General features: G+C 46.8%; 2 protein-coding genes across 3 annotated transcripts in view; one reads left to right on the top strand and one right to left on the bottom strand.

Annotated features, from left to right (window-relative positions):
• Position 1: 1 nt before the first annotated feature.
• SP2 (Sp2 transcription factor) lies at positions 2-15,902 on the bottom strand. Of its 2 annotated transcripts, none has more exons than XM_080979351.1 (7): positions 15,777-15,902; positions 10,378-10,454; positions 7,162-8,136; positions 5,764-6,079; positions 4,531-4,705; positions 4,041-4,234; positions 2-2,813 (listed from the first exon to the last, which is right to left on the bottom strand). In XM_080979351.1, exons 2-7 carry the CDS (start codon positions 10,438-10,440, stop codon positions 2,713-2,715), a joined length of 1,824 nt encoding a protein of 607 aa, XP_080835477.1. In that variant the 5' UTR covers positions 10,441-10,454; positions 15,777-15,902; the 3' UTR covers positions 2-2,712. The 2 variants fall into 2 exon arrangements, with proteins under 2 accessions (XP_080835477.1, XP_080835478.1); XM_080979352.1 differs by lacking the exon at positions 15,777-15,902 and adding an exon at positions 14,821-15,548.
• Positions 15,903-16,331: 429 nt separating this feature from the next.
• Positions 16,332-17,779, top strand: part of SP6 (Sp6 transcription factor) — a 97,601-nt gene continuing 96,153 nt past the window's right edge. Inside the window, exon 1 of the mRNA XM_080979476.1 lies at positions 16,332-16,703. The gene's annotated coding sequence lies outside the window, so the exon portion shown is untranslated. The remainder of the gene's footprint in view (positions 16,704-17,779) is intronic.

Genomic DNA, 17,779 nt, shown 5'->3' on the forward strand with positions numbered 1-17,779 from the left:
GTGTAACAGCATGGGTTCATTTATTTCTCTTTCCTGCCTACCTCTCAAAACGGTTGTTTTCCCAAGTTGGTGGAAAGGCCTTGATGTGCAAGACTTTGAGGGCAACAGGACGGAGATTCAGGTTGGTGGGAAGAATTATGTACCGTATTTTTCGCTCTATAAGACGCACCAGACCACAAGACGCACCTAGTTTTTGGAGGAGGAAAACAAGAAAAAAAAAATTTCTGAATCTCAGAAGCCAGAACAGCAAGAGGGATCGCTGCGCAGTGAAAGCAGTGGTCCCTCTTGCTGTTCTGGCTTCTGGGATAGCTGTGCAGGCTGCATTCGCTCCATAAGACACACACACATTTCCCCTTACGTTTTAGGAGGGAAAAAGTGAGTCTTATAGAGCAAAAAATGCGGTCTATTCTGAGCCCACACACTGGAAGACTGGTTGGCTTCCTATCAGCTAACCAGAGCATACAATCCCATTGGGAAGTTCTGTACAAGCCCCACTGAAATATACCTTCTGTTCATTTCAGTGAGACGTATGCCGTAGAACTTCCTGCTGGCTTGAGCCTCTGAAGGAATCCACAAAGTATAAGCAAGTTTGCCTTGCCTGCCCTGCAGTCTAAGGCTTGTTTTATAGGATAGCCTGAAATGGGAGTCCCATGACGACTTACCCTGCCGCTACTGTGTGCAAAGTCCAACAACAACATGCTCAACATTTTGAATACATCAGCACTGTGTGTTCCTGTGGAACGTATACACCAGCCACAGGCCATATCAATACATGAAATTAATAAAGCGTACCTGTGAATGTTGTTAATGCTGTACACAAAGGGATGGTAGGAAAGAGAGAAAACTTAAATTCAAAATGTACATCCTGGCCAACTAAGCTTTGCTTTTGCATTGTAAACTAAACTGACAACAAAGTCTGGAGCTGCGCTTGCGATCACCTGCATATAGTCTCAAAACACCTTTCTAGAACCTCTTTATACCTCAACAAGCCACCTAAATGTGCTTGCTCTTTCATTCTTTAAAATGCAGCAAAGCAAAACGATCCTTTGTTCCCAAACTGTGGCTGGATTTGCTTCCAACGATTGGATTTATCAAGAAATGTGATTTTTCTCCCCCCCCCCCACTCCTCCCCTTCTGGGCTGGCGTCACACTGGCCAGCCGAATTTCATAGCATTGATTAAAAACAACAGCAAGGAATTGCCACTTAAAGAAAAACATACTTCAAGCCGTTACAACTAAAAAATAAACTGGATTTTTTTTTTAATTTAAAAGCTCAAAAATAACAAGCCGTATGCTTCTGAAACATGTAGGAAACACATAACGCAATATATAGTCTATGATACAATATACACTATAATACACAAAAGGGGCTGTATCGGACTTCTGTTTTAGAAAAAAAAGCGGGAGGAAACACTAGTTTTCAGGAAAGAAATATGATGGAACATAAGGTGAGTGGGAGGGAGCGAGGAGAGAGAACACCCTTCAGTTCTGGAAAAACAATGCTTGCATTTCGGCACACAAATACTTAGCTCACTTCAATAGGGCTCGGCAGTCTGCAGCCTCCCACTGGGTTGCAGCCCTTCACTCCAATGCATTAAATCAATCTGTTTCCACACATGGAGCTGCATCATTCGTTCAGTGCTGAACTGCATGCTATACACCAAAGGGTTTGCCAAATGCCTCACATGTGTTAAGAGCAGATTTCTGCTGCCCTCGTGGCTGTCTGGATCAGGGCACATGGCTCTGATCCATCAGTCCTACTACAAACAAACAAGAGATCCCATTCACACATAAGACTTTCTCCACTCTCCTGAGCAAAGTGCTGCTGCTTGCACACCATAGAAAGCTCCGTGTGTACACACAAGAGCACCCCACTCCTCTAGTTCACAGGCCTGCGTGCAGAGCTCTTGCCTTAGCACAGGGGCTTGGAACTGTGCCTGAATCTTTCCTTGGAGTGAGACTTTCTTTTAAAAAAGGAGGAATCATTAAATTAAAAAAAAAAACAACTCACAATACATAATTTGGAGGAAAATATAAGGCAACCTTCTCCGTAGAAAAAACAGGGGGCTTCCTAAGGAGGTTTTTTTTTTTTAATATAGATATAGATATATATTTATAGATATTTATAATTTTAAATATAAAGTAGGAATGTGCTGGGGGTGCAGAGAGAGTCCCATTTTGGGCGGCTTCCCTGCCCACCATTCAAAAGCTTCACAAGCACATAGAGGTGGGCGGGAAGAGGGAATCAAGATTACAAGTAGGGTATAGTTTCGCTGGTGCTACTATCAAACACACAAGGAGGCCCTTTGGTGCGGCGGAGCAGGGCATTCGCTTGGTGGGCTCCTCAGGCCACTGGGTGGATGCGCTTTGCCTTGCTTCCCCCTCCCCCACCCCCATTTTTCCCCCTGCCCGCTACTGGGCTTTGTGCTGATTTTTAGCCAATTTGCTTGGAAGCGACATTGTTTCTCCTTCATCCCAGACTGAAACCACAGCGTCCGATGCACCTTCCAAGAGGTTCTGACAGAGTGTGCAAGGAGGCGGAGGTCATCCGATGGAAAGAACAGCAGCTGTTACTCCCTTCTTTGTGCAGATGTTGTCCCAGTCAGGAGGGTTGCTTGGGCACGTCGCTGTCCTTTCGCAGAGACCATCCTTCGTGGCAAAGGGTCGCCGGCACCCACACTGCTCCCTTTCCTTTTCCGATTGCACCCAGCCCTACAAGTTCTTGGTGACCAGGTGAGTTTTATAGTGCTTTGTCAGGTGGTCGCTTCTAATGAAGCGCTTTTGGCACTGGGCACACTCAAAACGCTTGTCGCCTGCCGAAAGGAAGGAAACGAGAGCGATGTCGGCATGCGTGATACAAGTTCACACAAACGTGTAAATTAACTAGTGGGATTTACTGACATGAGATGTGGTGATAGGCACTTGGCTTGGATGGACTGATTTGTTAAAAGGTTTCAGAAAAATGAATGAAGCCATTAGCTTTTATAAGTAAATGAAAACCACGTATACAGACATTCATAACAAGAATGGCTTATCACCTTCAGCATGTCCTGTATGCTACAGGGAGCATACAAGAGTCTCAGCCTGCTGTTTGGGGTGCCTTCTTTAAGCAAAGCTTATAACAGATATTTACATTAGGGTTCTGGGGAGCCTGTGGTTCTCCTTGCTGAACTCCATCTCCCCTCAGCTCCAACCAGCATGGCTAACAGGGATCTCCACCACACTTGTAGCAGCCACCGTACGGCCACTGTATCTGTGCAATAGTTATGGTGCCAGCAGCTATGCTTGAACAGCAACATGTTTAAGGCTTGTGTGAGTGCAGAGGCAATTGCTTTAGAGAAGAATTGGCGTAGGGTAGTTATAACCATGACCTGTGAGCCCAGGAGTATCTCATTGGGTGGCCTCAAGCAAGAATCTAGCTTAGTCCTTTCCAAGGTAGTAAACTCTCATCTCTGAGCTACACCACTCCAGCCTGCAGGTGGGGACACATATAACTCAACACTTTTCCATATAAAGTTCCAGCACACAGAAAACAAATGGGTTTGGGGAAAGCTAGACTAGAACACTTCTCCCTTAGATCTAATTTTCTATATGGAGGAATTAATTTCTGTATGAGGAAGCATTTAATCATGTGAGCAACCCGCCCCCACCCTGCAATATTACAGCCCAAAGACAGGCTCACCATCAAAGCAGGAGCTAGGCCACCGCCTCTCAAGCGTTAGCTCTCCATCTGTGAAACGACAGCAGCCTCATAGGCTTGCCTTACATCAGGCATGGCCAAACTTGGCCCTCCAGATGTGTTGGGACTACAACTCCCATCACCCCTAGCTAACAGGTCAGGGGTGATGGGAGTTGTAGTCCCAAAACATCTGGAGGGCCAAGTTTGGCCATGCTTGCCTTACATGGTTGTCATACAGATAACTCAGAGAAGATGCCAGAGTAATTAGGATTTATAAAATGCTTTCCCTATCCATTAGTGTTATATGACTCAAAGAGCAGGGGTGCAGTTGGGAGAGAGAAGCAGAGAGGAGACGACCCACCTGTATGCGTCCGGGCATGCCGCTGTAGCTCGTCACTTCGCGTGAATCGCTTCCCGCAAAAGACCCAGTTGCAGACGAAAGGGCGCTCGCCTGTGTGCAGGCGCACGTGGGCCCGGAGCAGGGAGGTCTTGCGGAAGGTCTTGCCACATTCAGGCACGTGGCAGATGTGCCTCTTCTTCCCCTGATCCCCCAGCCTGGAGGGAAATAAAAGGGGTGAGAAACTGTGCGTGGTCTAACTTGTGTGCGAAGACCTGGGAACACTTGAATTCAAAGCAGAGTGCCCTGGTGAAACCTCAGAGATCAGATTGCTAGCTCTCCAAGGATGACTTAAGTTGCAGTAACACTGCTAACTGGTACCAAGTAGTAACCCAGCTGCTCCTCTGGAAATAATCTCCACCCTGTTGCTGCCACCCAAATCCTAACGCAGGAACAGAAATATTTGTTGCCAGAGCAGCAATTTGTTGAGAGGCCTAGGGGCTTCTTCCCTTACCTCTTTTCCCCATCCTTGCAATTGGGGCAAGTGCAAGCCATCCGCCGTCTCTTCTCCCCGGGCTGTAGGTCCCCCAGGAGTGCTTGCTCCATCTGCAGCTGAATCTGGGTGGGGCTCAGTCCGCTGATGGTCAGGTTGTTGCCAGAGACGTTTTGCACCGTCAGCTGTTGCTGGCCTGCAGGAAGAGGGATGGATGAAGCTTAGTCCAATACTAAGTTATGCCCAGATTCAGTGGGGGAGGTACAGTTACTCCACTAAAGCTCCATAGAAAGTTAGGCCAAGATATCACAGACCCCTCACTGAAAATTTCCCCCTTTTTTTACATGTCAGTACTGCACTGGGCTTGAAGAACTATCCAGGGTTCTGAATGCCAGGATTTCGTTCCTGCCTGGGACCAGGCACCAAGGTTCTCCCCGGCCTTATCAGCTCTTTCGCCCCTGGTTTTAGTTCTCGCTGGAGTTCTCCTTCACAGCCCTACCTGCTCCCCACATCCCACTGCTTCCTCTGACATCTTGCCGTATTATGAACACCAAGCCTCTCATAACCTTTTCAGTCTCAGAGAAGCAGAAGTAATAAGTGTTGCCTGACTCCTTATTTCCCCAGTCAGCAAGTGTACAAAAGCAGAAAGGGTGCTGTGGTGCTATTATAGCTGTATGTGCAAGGATACACCACGCATGCAGTTGAGATAGCATAAGGATGCCTTACAAAAGCCAGAAGATCCTCCAGCACTCTTGAGCATAACAGCACTGCCACTATATTTTGGGGCTGCTTTGGCCATCAGAAGCAGCCATTCTCCTGCATCCATTTGGCAACTTGTCCTCATTCCGGGTAAGTAGGTCAATACATTCCCAAGCTTGCACCTCCTACCCAGGAAGATAATTATGAAAAGCAGCTTGAAACAGGGACCTCAAGCAGTAAGGGTTTCATTGCCTACCATATCAACTTTTATATGTGCCGTAAACTATGTGCAACAAGATTTGCAGGGCACAAGAGAGACATCCTTTAGGCAGCCCAATCCTAAAGCAAGTGTACTCAGAAATTAATTCCACTTAAATTCAGTTTTGTTCTATGGCTGTCCTAGTCTCCCTTGTCTCTATGTCGTTTCTCTCCATGTTTCCCTGGTGTTGTCCCAAACCTTTAAAAAAACCACACACAACACATATCCCTCCAGGAAAGATATATCCATCTGGATATGCTGCTCATTGCAGGATCATTACATATCACATACACTACCTCCTGTGTTGGTGATGGTGACAGGAACACCTTGAACTTGCACCCCATTGATGCTGATGGTCTGCATTGCCTGAGCAGCAGCAGCAAGCTGAGCAGCATTGAGACTGATGATGCCTCCGGCAGGGGCGATCTTTGGCAGGGCGCGTTCTTTGCGAGCCCCTGTCTTTTTGGTACTTCCTCCTGTCTGGGAGCTGCGGGGTGCAGGACTGCTGCAGGAAGTGGCAGAGGAGGCAGTGGAAGAAGGTGCCACAGTTACACCTGGGGCTTCCTGCAGAAGCACTGTCTGCAGCTCACCGGAAGGCGTCTTGAAATAGACCTAAACAAATGACACAAAAAGGAAAAAGCGTGCAGTCTGCAGCTTCCCATTTTCGTGGTCTCCCATTACCCTTTTATAGCTTTATTGTAGATTATATAACACTTTCTTAATACGGACACATTTTCTATCCCTGCATTAGTGTAGATACCTTCATCATAATGAACATGGGCTCCCCACCTCCCTATATTATACCTTATCCCTATCACTGTGATAATTCCTTATGGCAAGCGTACTCTCTTATACACTTGTCACCATTCCACTTTTGGCAATTTCAAAAAAAAATGTAGTTATTTCACTTTATTGCAATATAGACATTAATATCACCAGATAACTTAATTGTTTTTTAATCCTGAACGACAAGTCTGGCTCCAAAACTACCACTACTACTACTAAAAGGTTTAACATGGTATATGGCACGACAGAAATGCAACCCTCACTAATTTTCTTGGCCCCCTGACTGCAGTAAAAAAATGTTTGGGATGCTTTATAAAAAATATATATTAATTATTTGTAAGCCACACTGGGTGCAAAAAGAAATTCTATAAATAAGTAAAATAAAATAAATCAAAACATATTAAATGTGATTTAAGAGGTTTGGTGAAAGTAGACATCTTATTTTCATGTTGTCAGGAACTCTAGAGATGGGGCAGTTTAGAAGTGAAAAAATAACCAACAGAACTAAATCCAAATAAAGCTATTGGGGTGAGGTGGGGGAACCAGAGCTTAGTACCCATGTCTGGGGATGTTGGGGGGCGGGGGACAGCAATTACCTCCAAGCACTGCAGGCCCCACTACAGAAATATGTTTTTTCATGCCGACTGAAAATTACTGGATCAGACTGCTTGCTAAATAATTTGCACATAACCTTAGCATTTTTTATATTTTGGTTGAGAAAATGGACTCCCTAAATTTTATATGCATGTATTATGTGTGTGTGCACATACAGACACACTCAAATGAACAAACAATCCATTGGGTATGTACTTTACTACGCTTAGAAGATTGGAATTCCTCCCACCCCAGCCCCAATTCCACCCCATAATTCCAGGCATTCTTGACCTGCAACTGAAACCCCCAAATACCTGAGTGGGAATTGGCTCAGTTGTCTGGATCTGGAAGTTCTGCGGGGATTTCTGAGGAACGGTTGGAAGAGTGGCCGAGGCTGCCTGGACCACGCGCAGAGCCTGCTGTGGAATCTGAACCACCTGCTGCTCCTGTTTGGGTTGGACCACTTGCACCTGTTGGACCATCGCTGGCTGCCCAGATCCCGGGCTCTGCACAATCAACAGGTTGTTCCCTGCTTGGATGATGTTGTCGGCCGTCGTTTCTATCAAGACCGTCTCCACTTGCTCTGTCACAGCCATCGCAGCTGCCTGGGGTGAGGACACCACCTTCTTCCGGGCCTTTTTGCTCGGTTTGGAGGGGCTGTCTGGGACGATCTGAGTTTGAGCACTGGTGTCCCCGGCACTCACCAGGTTGCTCACTGGCAGGGTAAGAGTGACGTTGCCACCAGTGCCAGTTAACTTGACCACGTTGCTTGCGTTATGTACAGCTGTTGGTGGGGTCTTATGAGCGGGCGCAGGTTTGATTGGCACAGGCTTATGAGTTGAGGAGGAGGAAGAGGATGCTGACGAGGAAGAGGAAGAAGGGGTGATGGTACTGGGAATAATCTGTATCTGGTTGCCCAAGTTCTGCTGTACTTGAATGGTCTGCCCTGATGTCGTCTGGATCTGCGGAACCGCCTGGTACTGGATGTTGGCAGGTGAGCGGGCCCCTTTGTTGATCACAGTTGGGTTCTGGATAGTGAACACCAATTGCCCACTGGGATAGGATGTCCCGAGCTGAGACCCCTGGATTTGGAAGAGGTTCCCTTTGGATGACAAAATCCCAATGCTGTTCTTGCTGGAGCTCAGCGGGAGGGGAGCAGGCTTGATGGGCACCAGTTTCCGAGGAGCAGGCTGAGGAGGGGCAGGAGAGGCAACTGCTGCTTCTACAGCTGGAGGACCGATTTTGCTACATGTGGCTGCAAGCAGGGCTAGTGGAGATGGCTGAGAATCCTACAGGAACAGAAGAGGTATGTTACAGGTAGGATGACAACAAACAGGTTGTTTCAGATTCAGCACAACGTAGCTGGAAAGGAAGGAAGCCCAATGTGTGGGCAGTATCTTAATTTCCACAACTTAGATATGGGGCTTTGTTCTAAGGGTGCACAGTACCACATTCTCAAATAAGAAGATCTCACCACTGAATTTGACTTCAACAAACTAGTGTAGTTTCTAAGAATAACAATATATTGCACTCTTGAGTGCCTAAGGTGCTCCACCTACATAGTCTCAAAATCCAACAGTCCTATAAAGTTAAGTCAGTGTCATCTCCACATTGCAGGCAGACTTCCCCTGTCTCTTGATTGCAGGCATTTTCCTGTCCTCTGCTTTCCATTAAGGCTCCATGAGGCCCAAATGGAAGCTAAGATATAGCCATGCCTTGCTCCTCATTATAATGTTTCCAAAAAAGGAACAAAGTTTTCATTTCCTGCTGTATATGATTAATACCAGAAGCTTTTGTGGGGTTTTTGAGGAGCATTGGCCTCAATACTGCTCTCACACACGTTTGAAGAACAAGAGCATATAAATGCTGATTTCTCTCCGTCGCCAAGAGAGCACATGAAAACAGGTCAGGGGATATTCATTCTGGAGTTTTCAGAGACCTCTGCTTCCTATAGTGCAAACAGAGATGCTCTTTGGTGACAGCGAGGAAACAAAAGAGATTCCTGAAACATTCACACAAAGGAAGAGGGCTGGAATCAGAACATTAACTGTGCTTCAAAGAGAGTATCTATGCTCCTGTTCATTCTGCACCTAAAATGCTTCTCTCAGGCCAACTTTACACAAATGTCAAGCAAGAAAGAAGTCACCCGAAACTGAAATTACATGGCAGATGCCTCCCCCCCCCCAGTTGTACTTATACAGTAGCTTGCCACCATAGGAGCCAACTCCTAAGGGTCAAGGTCCCTTCAGTGCCCCCCATAAAATATTTGATGGGGCTGCCCCCCCCCAGTTGATGGGCATTGCCATGCAATGGTGTGTGTGTGTTGTGTCTTGTGATTAATTATTTGGGGCGGGCCTTACTTGCCCCCTCAATATTTTATTCAGGTTGGTACTCCTGTTTGCCACATGGGTTAGAAAGTGGCATGAGGTCTCCTCCAGGCCACTGCTAACAGTGGAGAAAAGCCACATGGCAATAATGGATCTGTATGATTGGTAGCACCCCACAAGGAGTAATCACGGCAGCTGCCAGAAGCTTGCCGTCTCTCTCAGAGCCAGGCAATCTGGGTGAGGTGGTCAGGTGAATGCCTGTGCCATTGCCACAGCTGCTAGAAAGACTTCTTAAACTTGGGTTTGTAAAAAAACCAAAAACAAAAAACACTAAAAAAAATAGTTCCAAGTTTTAAAAGGCCTTTCTAACTTCTACAGCAAATCACAGCAGCGCACGCTTTTTTCAGGCCACCTCCTTTGTGTGTTTTGAGTGGGTGGTTCTGGGCTCTTTCACATAGGATTCTGAATCCCTGTGGTGTACATGCCCTCTCGTTTCTTTGATCAGGGCCAGGAGACGTATAGAATGCAAATACCTTTCTCTGCCTCATTTTTTTGCTAAAGCAGATGCTATCATCTGGGAAAGAAAGGGTTGTCAGGAGCAAAGGCTTTGGGGAAAGCGCCTCCGTTAGTTAATAGCTCATCAACCAAATGTTCAGGAATGGTGCTTACTTGACCCAAGGAATATTTATATAGGGCATCCGACCCAACCTGAAGGGTGGGTATGCATTAAACATGTATTGGGACCAATTACACATTTAGAAAGGAAAACATGGAATAGCCAAATTGGGACTGCACCACTTCAGAATGGCAGGAGGTGGGGGAATTCCTGCTTCTACAAAGAGGAGAGCATTCTGACATAGCCTTTTCTCTGACATGTTTTCTACACAGAAACCACTTTCACATGGGAGAGCATTAAAACATAGCATTTGCCACCTGAATTCTGAAGCAGTAATATCCCGCATGCTTTTTTGAACATGCAAGATCAAGGAAACCTGGGAGGACTTGACTGTCAGCTAGGCTTTCTTTGCAGAGTGAATCATCTGTCTTTGAGCTTCAGTTCTACAAAAGCTGATCAGTCAATGCTTTCTTTACTTACAGCCCAGGACCCTAACACACAAGCATTGCTATCCTGTAACTGGAACCAGCATTCATTGTCTCCTCATGCAGTGACACTACTAAGCCACAAACATTTTAAAGACCTACCTGAGCTGTAGAAGCAGCAGGCTGCAAGTATTCGCTGGGACTGACAGCAGCAGTGGCAGCCATGCTGTCCTCTGTATCTGCAAGAAGGAAAGATGTCTAACTGTTTACTGAGGCCTGCATCCACAATGGCAATATCCACAAAAATCAGAGAGCCTTAGGATTATTTTCATTTTTTAAAGCATATTTAAATCTCTTGATCACAGGTCTAAGGTATGGTCTGAAGGCACCCAAATGCGCTACCTTGCAGAAGCTAAGCAGGGTCTGCCTCTGGTCTGTGTCTGGGTGGGAGACCTCCTGGGAACCAACCCATATGCAGCGTTGGGTTCCATGATGGAATAAAATGTGCGAAAGAAGTCCCAAGAAAAAAACGTTATCCAAAGCCTAAATCTGGAGAACCGTGTTCTTGATTTATTTAACAAATCTGTATCCTGCCCATCCAGCCCATTCTACTCTCAAGGCATATCCATCATCCCAGGGCTGCCTGCTGCTGAGAACCAGAAAAATGAGGCTTGGCAGTACAAATGAAGTTCGCCACTCTTATCCTCATCTAATGGAACATACTAATCACCACAGGCGACTAGAGGCAGTCTGAACTAGGTGCTTCATATTTCTTATCTCATGTACACTCACAACAATCTTGTTATGTAGGTTAGGCTGAGAAACAACAATTTGCCCAAGACCTGTGGAAAGCTAATAGTTTTCTCACATTCAAATGCATGCGGGGAGAAAAAATGGGCAGCAATTCACTTCCCAGATAGCTAAGCAAGTCTCTCCCGGTAAAGAAAAAATTCAGCCATATTGACCAATGCTTGCTCAAGGGAGAGTACTAACTAAGGTCCCTTTACATGTACCCTAACTTGTGTCTTTGCAGCTGTCTCTAGGACTGGATCCCACATCAAAGAGTCCATGTAAAGCATAGGTGGGCAATTGGTGGTCCTCCATATATTGTTGGGATTCCAAGTCCTGCCTGCCTCAAGCAGCATGATTTGATAGTGAAGGATGATGGGAGTTGTAGTCCAGCAACATCTGTAGGGGCTTAGGTTCCCTACCCTTGGTGTAATGACTTCCTCTAAATCATGGGTAGGCAAACAAAGGCCCGGGGGATGGATCCGGCTCAATCGCCTTCTCAATCCGGCCCGCGGACAGTCGAGGAATCAGCGTGTTTTTACATGAGTAGAATGTGTCCTTTTATTTAAAATGTATCTCTGGGTTATTTGTGGGGCATAGGAATTCATTCATTTTTATGTTTTTCCAAAATATAGTCCGCCCCCCCAAGGTCTGAGGGACAGTGGACCGGCCCCCTGCTGAAAAAGTTTGCTGACCCCTGCTCTAAATGCATGTTTAGCATTTAAAAAGTGACCAATGCCCAACAGACCAGACATCTCTTACAGGGTACACTGAATCAAAAGTCTTGGTGGAAGTCTTGATATGGTTTCCAATTGGCATAGGAGCCAACTCCTAGGTCCATAGGGGCTTTGGCCCCCACAATAATATATTTGAGGGGGCCAGGGCCCCACAAAGTTGATGGACATTTCCATTCAAATGGGGTGTGTGCACTGTGTCATGTGCTCAATTATGTGGGATGGGGCTTACCTGGGCCCCCCACAATATTTTATTCAAGTTGGCACCTCTGCCAACTGGCATGGTAGCCATGGATAAAGTAGCATCCACCCTAGTCTCAAACACAAATAAACAAGAGCAGAGCAAGCTGACTTGGACTAGACTCCCAGTGCATGGTTAAAATAACCACATCCCCTTCTTTTTTCTGCAGGAGGTGGTTGCTCTCTTGCCTGCTTTAAACTTCTGCTGTTTAGTTTGCACCATGTGGGGCTATGAGTAGCTAGCAGCTGCTTAGGAAAGTATATTGCGAGTCTTGCTGGTGGGGAGGTGGGATTTTGTTTGCATCATACTGAGTGAAAGTGAACAGATTTTGATATAGGAAAGCATGACGGTGGTGATGAAAGTGTAATCTTAACCATGCCTATTCAGAAGTCCTACTGAATTCAATGGGGCTTACTTCCAGGCAAGTGAGGTTAGGATTTCAACCTGAATTCTGATTTAAATGATATATGGCCAGGATTAACATGTCTGCTACTTACCTATGAGCAAAAGCTACCAAGCCCAAGTCAGAGCCTAAGAAATCACTGAAGTTAGTGGAGAACAAACACAAAAAGTGTTTGATGGACTGAAATAGGGCACACAACATTATATTTCAATGCAAGATCATGGCAACAGTCCTCTTTTACTCTTTGTTCTGACTAGGCTATGGAAATAGCATGGGTCAGCAGATGTACAAAGCTCCTCTTTGAGTGCCACAAAGATCTGGATGCCCCCCTCCCACTTTCAGACAGAAAAAGCAATAAAAATTTTGAACTAGCCAAGTCACCACTGAATCCACTTCCTAAGTGCAGAAGGGGTCCATGCTTATGGGAGATACCCCCAAATATTCAATAGCTAATTTTGAGCTCCTCCAGAGGAAAGACTGGCATCCCCTGGAAAGTCTAGGGTGTATACTGCATAAAGCACTTATATTGGGGGTTGGTGGGAAATGACAGTTCTTTGAGATGGTTTCCCTCATTCCATTAGAATAACTAACAAGTGTGTGAAATCAGTATTTGTACATAGTAACTAGTGCTCAGACCCAGTTACCAGAGACCCACAAAACCACTTATTTCAATTGGTAGGATCCTCAAGATTCTCCTTGCACCATCCCACATCACACAGCAAGGAGTACAATTTTAGAGAATGTTGTGCCAGCAGACACAAGAGTGGGAAAGGGACTCCAAAAAGGCACAAGGAAAGGACTGAGGATCTGGGAATGCTTAGTCTAAAGTGGTTGGGGAGGGGGATCCTAACTGTGGTGGCACAGAAGCAAGTCCCAGTGAATTCAATAGGGACAAATTCCAAATGGGTAGTTCTGTATCAAACACAAGTCCTATAGCATCATAGAGACTAACCAATTTATTACAGTGTACTTTTTATGTGTCTCAACTGACTAAATAAAAAATGAACAGTGAGGATAGATACTATATATGGGACTGGGGGGGAAAGGGAGAAGGCATACCTTCAGTATACCTAGGGGCCTCTATAATTTAGCATGTCTGAGTGTATCATGGGATTGTATCCAACTAAATTCTGCTTCGAGTAAACCCACTGAAAATAATAATTAGTCATGTCCATTCATTTCAGTGGCTCTAGTCTGACTAGCCGCGGGTGGCACTGTGGGTTAAACCACAGAGCCTAGGACTTGCCAATCAGAAGGTCGGCAGTTCGAATCCCCACGACGGGGTGAGCTCCCGTTGCTCGGTCCCTGCTCCTGCCAACCTAGCAGTTCGAAAGCACGTCAAAGTGCAAGTAGATAAATAGGCACCGCTCTGGCGGGAAGGTAAACAGCGTTTCATGTGCTACTCTGGTTCGCCAGAAGCGGCTTAGTCGTGCTGGCCACATGACCTGGAAGCTGTACACCGGCTCCCTTGGCCAATAGAGCGAGATGAGCGCCGCAACCCCAGAGTCGGCCACGACTGGACCGAATGGTCAGGGGTCCCTTTACCTTTACCTGACTAGCACTGGATACAATCCATGGATTCTATTTTATAATGTATTACTTTATCTATATAATGTACATCTTGCATTTATGGCGATGACTGGTGACCAACAGTAAGAAACACCACATCTAGTAATAAATAAATAAATAAATCATATAGCAGCAATTGCTCATTCAAATAAGCAGCAAAATCTAACGGTTCTAAATTAAAAATGCTTAAATCAGCAGTTCTTAGAAGTCTGGGGAAACAAACACCTTTGCCTGGTGCCTAATCAAGTCTCCAGGGCAGGAGGAGCCCTCCTTTGGGAGAATGCTCCAAAAGTCAGGAAACACCATGGAAAAGGCTCTCTCCAGTCATCACCCACCACACTTTAGATAGAGAGGAGCACCAGAATAAAGGTCTCCAGTGACAATCATAATGGACTTGTGGGTTGCTATGGGAGAAGATGGTCCAGCAGATACCTGGGTCCTAAGTAATGTATGGCATTAGAAGTTAGTGTAGACTTTAAAATGGTTGCTTATGCTAGAATTCGTTTCATTTAAAGCTGCACTGTTGTTTTGAAAAAGACATTATAATTCTCACAACAAATTAAAAATACAATCTTTTATTCAAAAACATCAATGGACTTTTTAATCTATGCTGGTTTATGCCTGTTGCTTCCCCACTATTATTTAAGTATGTGCCCACCCTCTTATAACCACTGACTGTCCCACGTGTATGTCATTCCCACCTCTCTCCATACTTTCCTGGATCCATGACCACATGTTCTCTCTTGCTCTTGGGCCACCCACACTTTCTCCTGTACACTATACCCCTGTACGCTATAACCACATGCCCATACGTGCACCCAGTAGTCAGCCACCAACACATCAACCCTCAAGCACCCTCTCATACCTACCTTTTACTTGTGCTACTTGACTTAACAGCCATCAACCTCCTTCTTTCGAATGCACAACCTAGGCCCTTCCAAACATATGGGACCCATCCTTCTCCATGCCACCAAATTATCTTTGCACCTTTCCACCAGTTGCTGCACTTCCTTCGTCACATTCAAATTCTGTTTTCTACTACCTGACTATCCAGTGCTTCCCAAGTCAATTCACCCACCTATTTTTCCCTTGGTATGAGGACCCCCCCCATCACTTACACCCAATAGCCACGTGTCTCCCTGTACACTTTGTCCCCCCAGTTCAATGCCTGCCTTTGAACCACTTATCCCTGCCCTGCTCCTCTTTCCCTTGCTAGCTACCTTTGCATCCGGTGCTTATCTTCTTCTGCCCCCTGCTCAGTCCCTGCCCATCTCCTGCACACCTTCTAAATACCCTTGGCTGTGGCCCCCTTTTCTGTCCATTGTTAAGGCTAGTAAACCTACCACTACTACCACTCATGTACCTTCAAGAGCAGCCTAACATACAGAAGCTTATCAAGAGACAGGCACCTTTTTTGCTAACATGAAAGCAGAGGACCTGCAGACAGCTTCACCTGCTTGATATCAGGTTGCTGTTAAAGTCCGAGCCCAGGGGGAAAGCAAACAAACCCCCTCTGCTCCCACTCCCCACATGCCCTCTGACCCCAGGAACCAGTCGACGACCCCAAGCCCCATCTCCCTCTCCCACTCCTTGCATTCCCCCCTCTCTCTTATGGGTCCCCCGAGGAGGCGGGCTCTCGTCTTAGCCCCGCCCCCTTCCGGTCCCAGTTGCTTCAGTCCCGCTCGCGCGCTCGGCCCCCTCCCTCGAAGGCCCCCCTCCCACTGCACAGACCCCTCCTCTTCCTCCGCCTCCCCCGCGTTCCCATCCCTTGGTTTCTCCTCCCACTTCTTCACGACCCCGGGCCCGCCCCGCTGGGCTCACTCACCGGATAGAAAAAAGAGGCGGCAGCGGCTGGGACCCCCCTCACGGCGCCATCTTCCTCCTCCTCAGCAACCCGGGCACCGCCCTATGAGGCCCGCCCACTCTGCTGTCGAGCGACCAATCCCTGCGCGGTCCCTACGCCGTTTGACCAATCAGAGCGCGGGTGGTCCGCCTGCGTAGCTGCCTCCGTCCCGATCGGCACGGCGTCTGGCCAATCGCCGCCCTTCCCCTGCTGCGTCGGGCTCACCCAATGGGAAAGAGCGGCTTTGACAAGGACGGACGTCATTTCAGAGCCCAATCGCAGGCGTGAAATCACGAATTGACTAGCCCAATCGCCAATTGGGGCTGAGGGCAGTGTTGCGCCTATCCTTGATTGATTGACAGGCAAAGGACCCGCGAGGAAAAAGAAGAGAAACACATCCACACAGAGGCCTTAATCAAGGATGGGTGGGCTTTATTTTTTGGGAAGTCTGATTGGCCAAAGGATGGAAGAGTGGCTTCACAGGAGGCCAATAGGAAAACTGGGGTGATTCCTCCGCTACATCTTTTTATGAGCGTTTGGGTTCTATACCTGAGCTGGCTCCTCACCAGAGGCGGCTGCGTTTGGGGCACCTGCAGAAGCTGCGGCGGCCCTAGAAGAGAGGCGGCGGCTGAAGACTGAGACCCAGTTTTTTCTGTTACTTAAAGCAGTTGCAAACCAAACGGTTTCCAAGTTCATCTTTGCCATCTTGGAAGCTGGAGACATTTTGATTTATTTTTTGATTAACGAAAATGGGAGGCCGGGGGAATCCTCGGCCTTTGGTAGCGCACAGCGTCCGCCACAACAGCAGCGGCTTGTCTTCCAAATCATGTAAATGGCACCAGCATTTATGGATTAGGCAGGCAGGCAGGCAGAGAGCCCGACAGCAGGTGGAGCCAGAACCAAAGGCACGTAGAAATAGCTGAAGTCCAGTTTTGTCCCCATCGCTCCTGCCTGCTAAGTTGAGGGTCGATTTCAAAAATTTCCACTGGAAAAACGGTTATGTCCCTGTGGAGATGGCAGTACAGTGGTACCTCGGGTTACATACGCTTCAGGTTACAGACTCCGCTAACACAGAAATAGTACCTCGGGTTAAGAACTTTGCTTCAGGATGAGAACAGAAATCGTGCTCTGGCGGCAACAGGAGGCCCCATTAGCTAAAGTGGTGCTTCAGGTTAAGAACAGTTTCAGGTTAAGAACGGACCTCCGGAACGAATTAAGTACTTAACCCGAGGTATTGAGTCAGTGGCTCATGTTATCAATCCTCTACTATTGTCCATGTGGGTCACTCAATCATTCCTACTCCTATCTCCTTTGTTTTAGAAGATCAAGATGATCAGGTGACAGCAAAAACAGCAAGGTTTTTAGCGGGGGCAATTAGAATAAGATCTTTTATTTGATTATTGATGTAAACCCCCCAAATGTATTTTCTATAGTTCAGTTTTTACCTCTTCAGCACATTTTATTTTATTGCTATGGCTAGTGGCTGATGCAAATACAGATTCTTCTGATTCTGCTAAGTTTTCCAAGGACAACACAGAGTTGAGGAGGAGGAACCTGACAGGCAGGGTCTCCCCCACACACCAACCCTGGACTAGATGTAAGGTAGGCAGGAGCTGCCTGAAGTTGGTGGGGCAGTGCCCCCACTTGCCCTAATGCAGTGGTAGCCAAACTTGGCCCTCCAGATGTTTTGGGACTACAACTCCCACCATCCTTAGCTAACAGAACCAATGGTCAGGGATGATGGGAATTGTAGTCCCAAAACATCTGGAGGGCCGAGTTTGGCCACCACTGCCGTAATGGATCACACTGTACTGCCTGGATGAGGGCATTTCAATCTACTAGGCCACTCTACTCAGTATTTTTAGGTGGTGACATTCATTTGTTCATTCAGTTTATATCCCGACCTTCCTCCGAAGCCCACTTTAAACTCTTATTTGTTCCTTTGAAGCCCCACCTTTATCCACTCCCCACCTGAAAGCTACTGA

This window comes from Podarcis pityusensis, assembly GCF_964106645.2.
Source record: "Podarcis pityusensis genome assembly, chromosome: 13".
Lineage (NCBI taxonomy): Eukaryota > Metazoa > Chordata > Lepidosauria > Squamata > Lacertidae > Podarcis > Podarcis pityusensis.

Coding starts and splice junctions, on each gene's coding strand:
- SP2 (XM_080979351.1), bottom strand. CDS start 10,440: ATGGCTGCCACTGCTGCTGTCAGTCCCAGCGAATACTTGCAGCCTGCT. Junction 4,706..5,763: donor CACCATCACCAACACAGGAG/GTAGTGTATGTG, acceptor CTCTTCCTGCAG/GCCAGCAACAGCTGACGGTG. Junction 2,814..4,040: donor GCATGCCCGGACGCATACAG/GTGGGTCGTCTC, acceptor TCCTTTCGGCAG/GCGACAAGCGTTTTGAGTGT.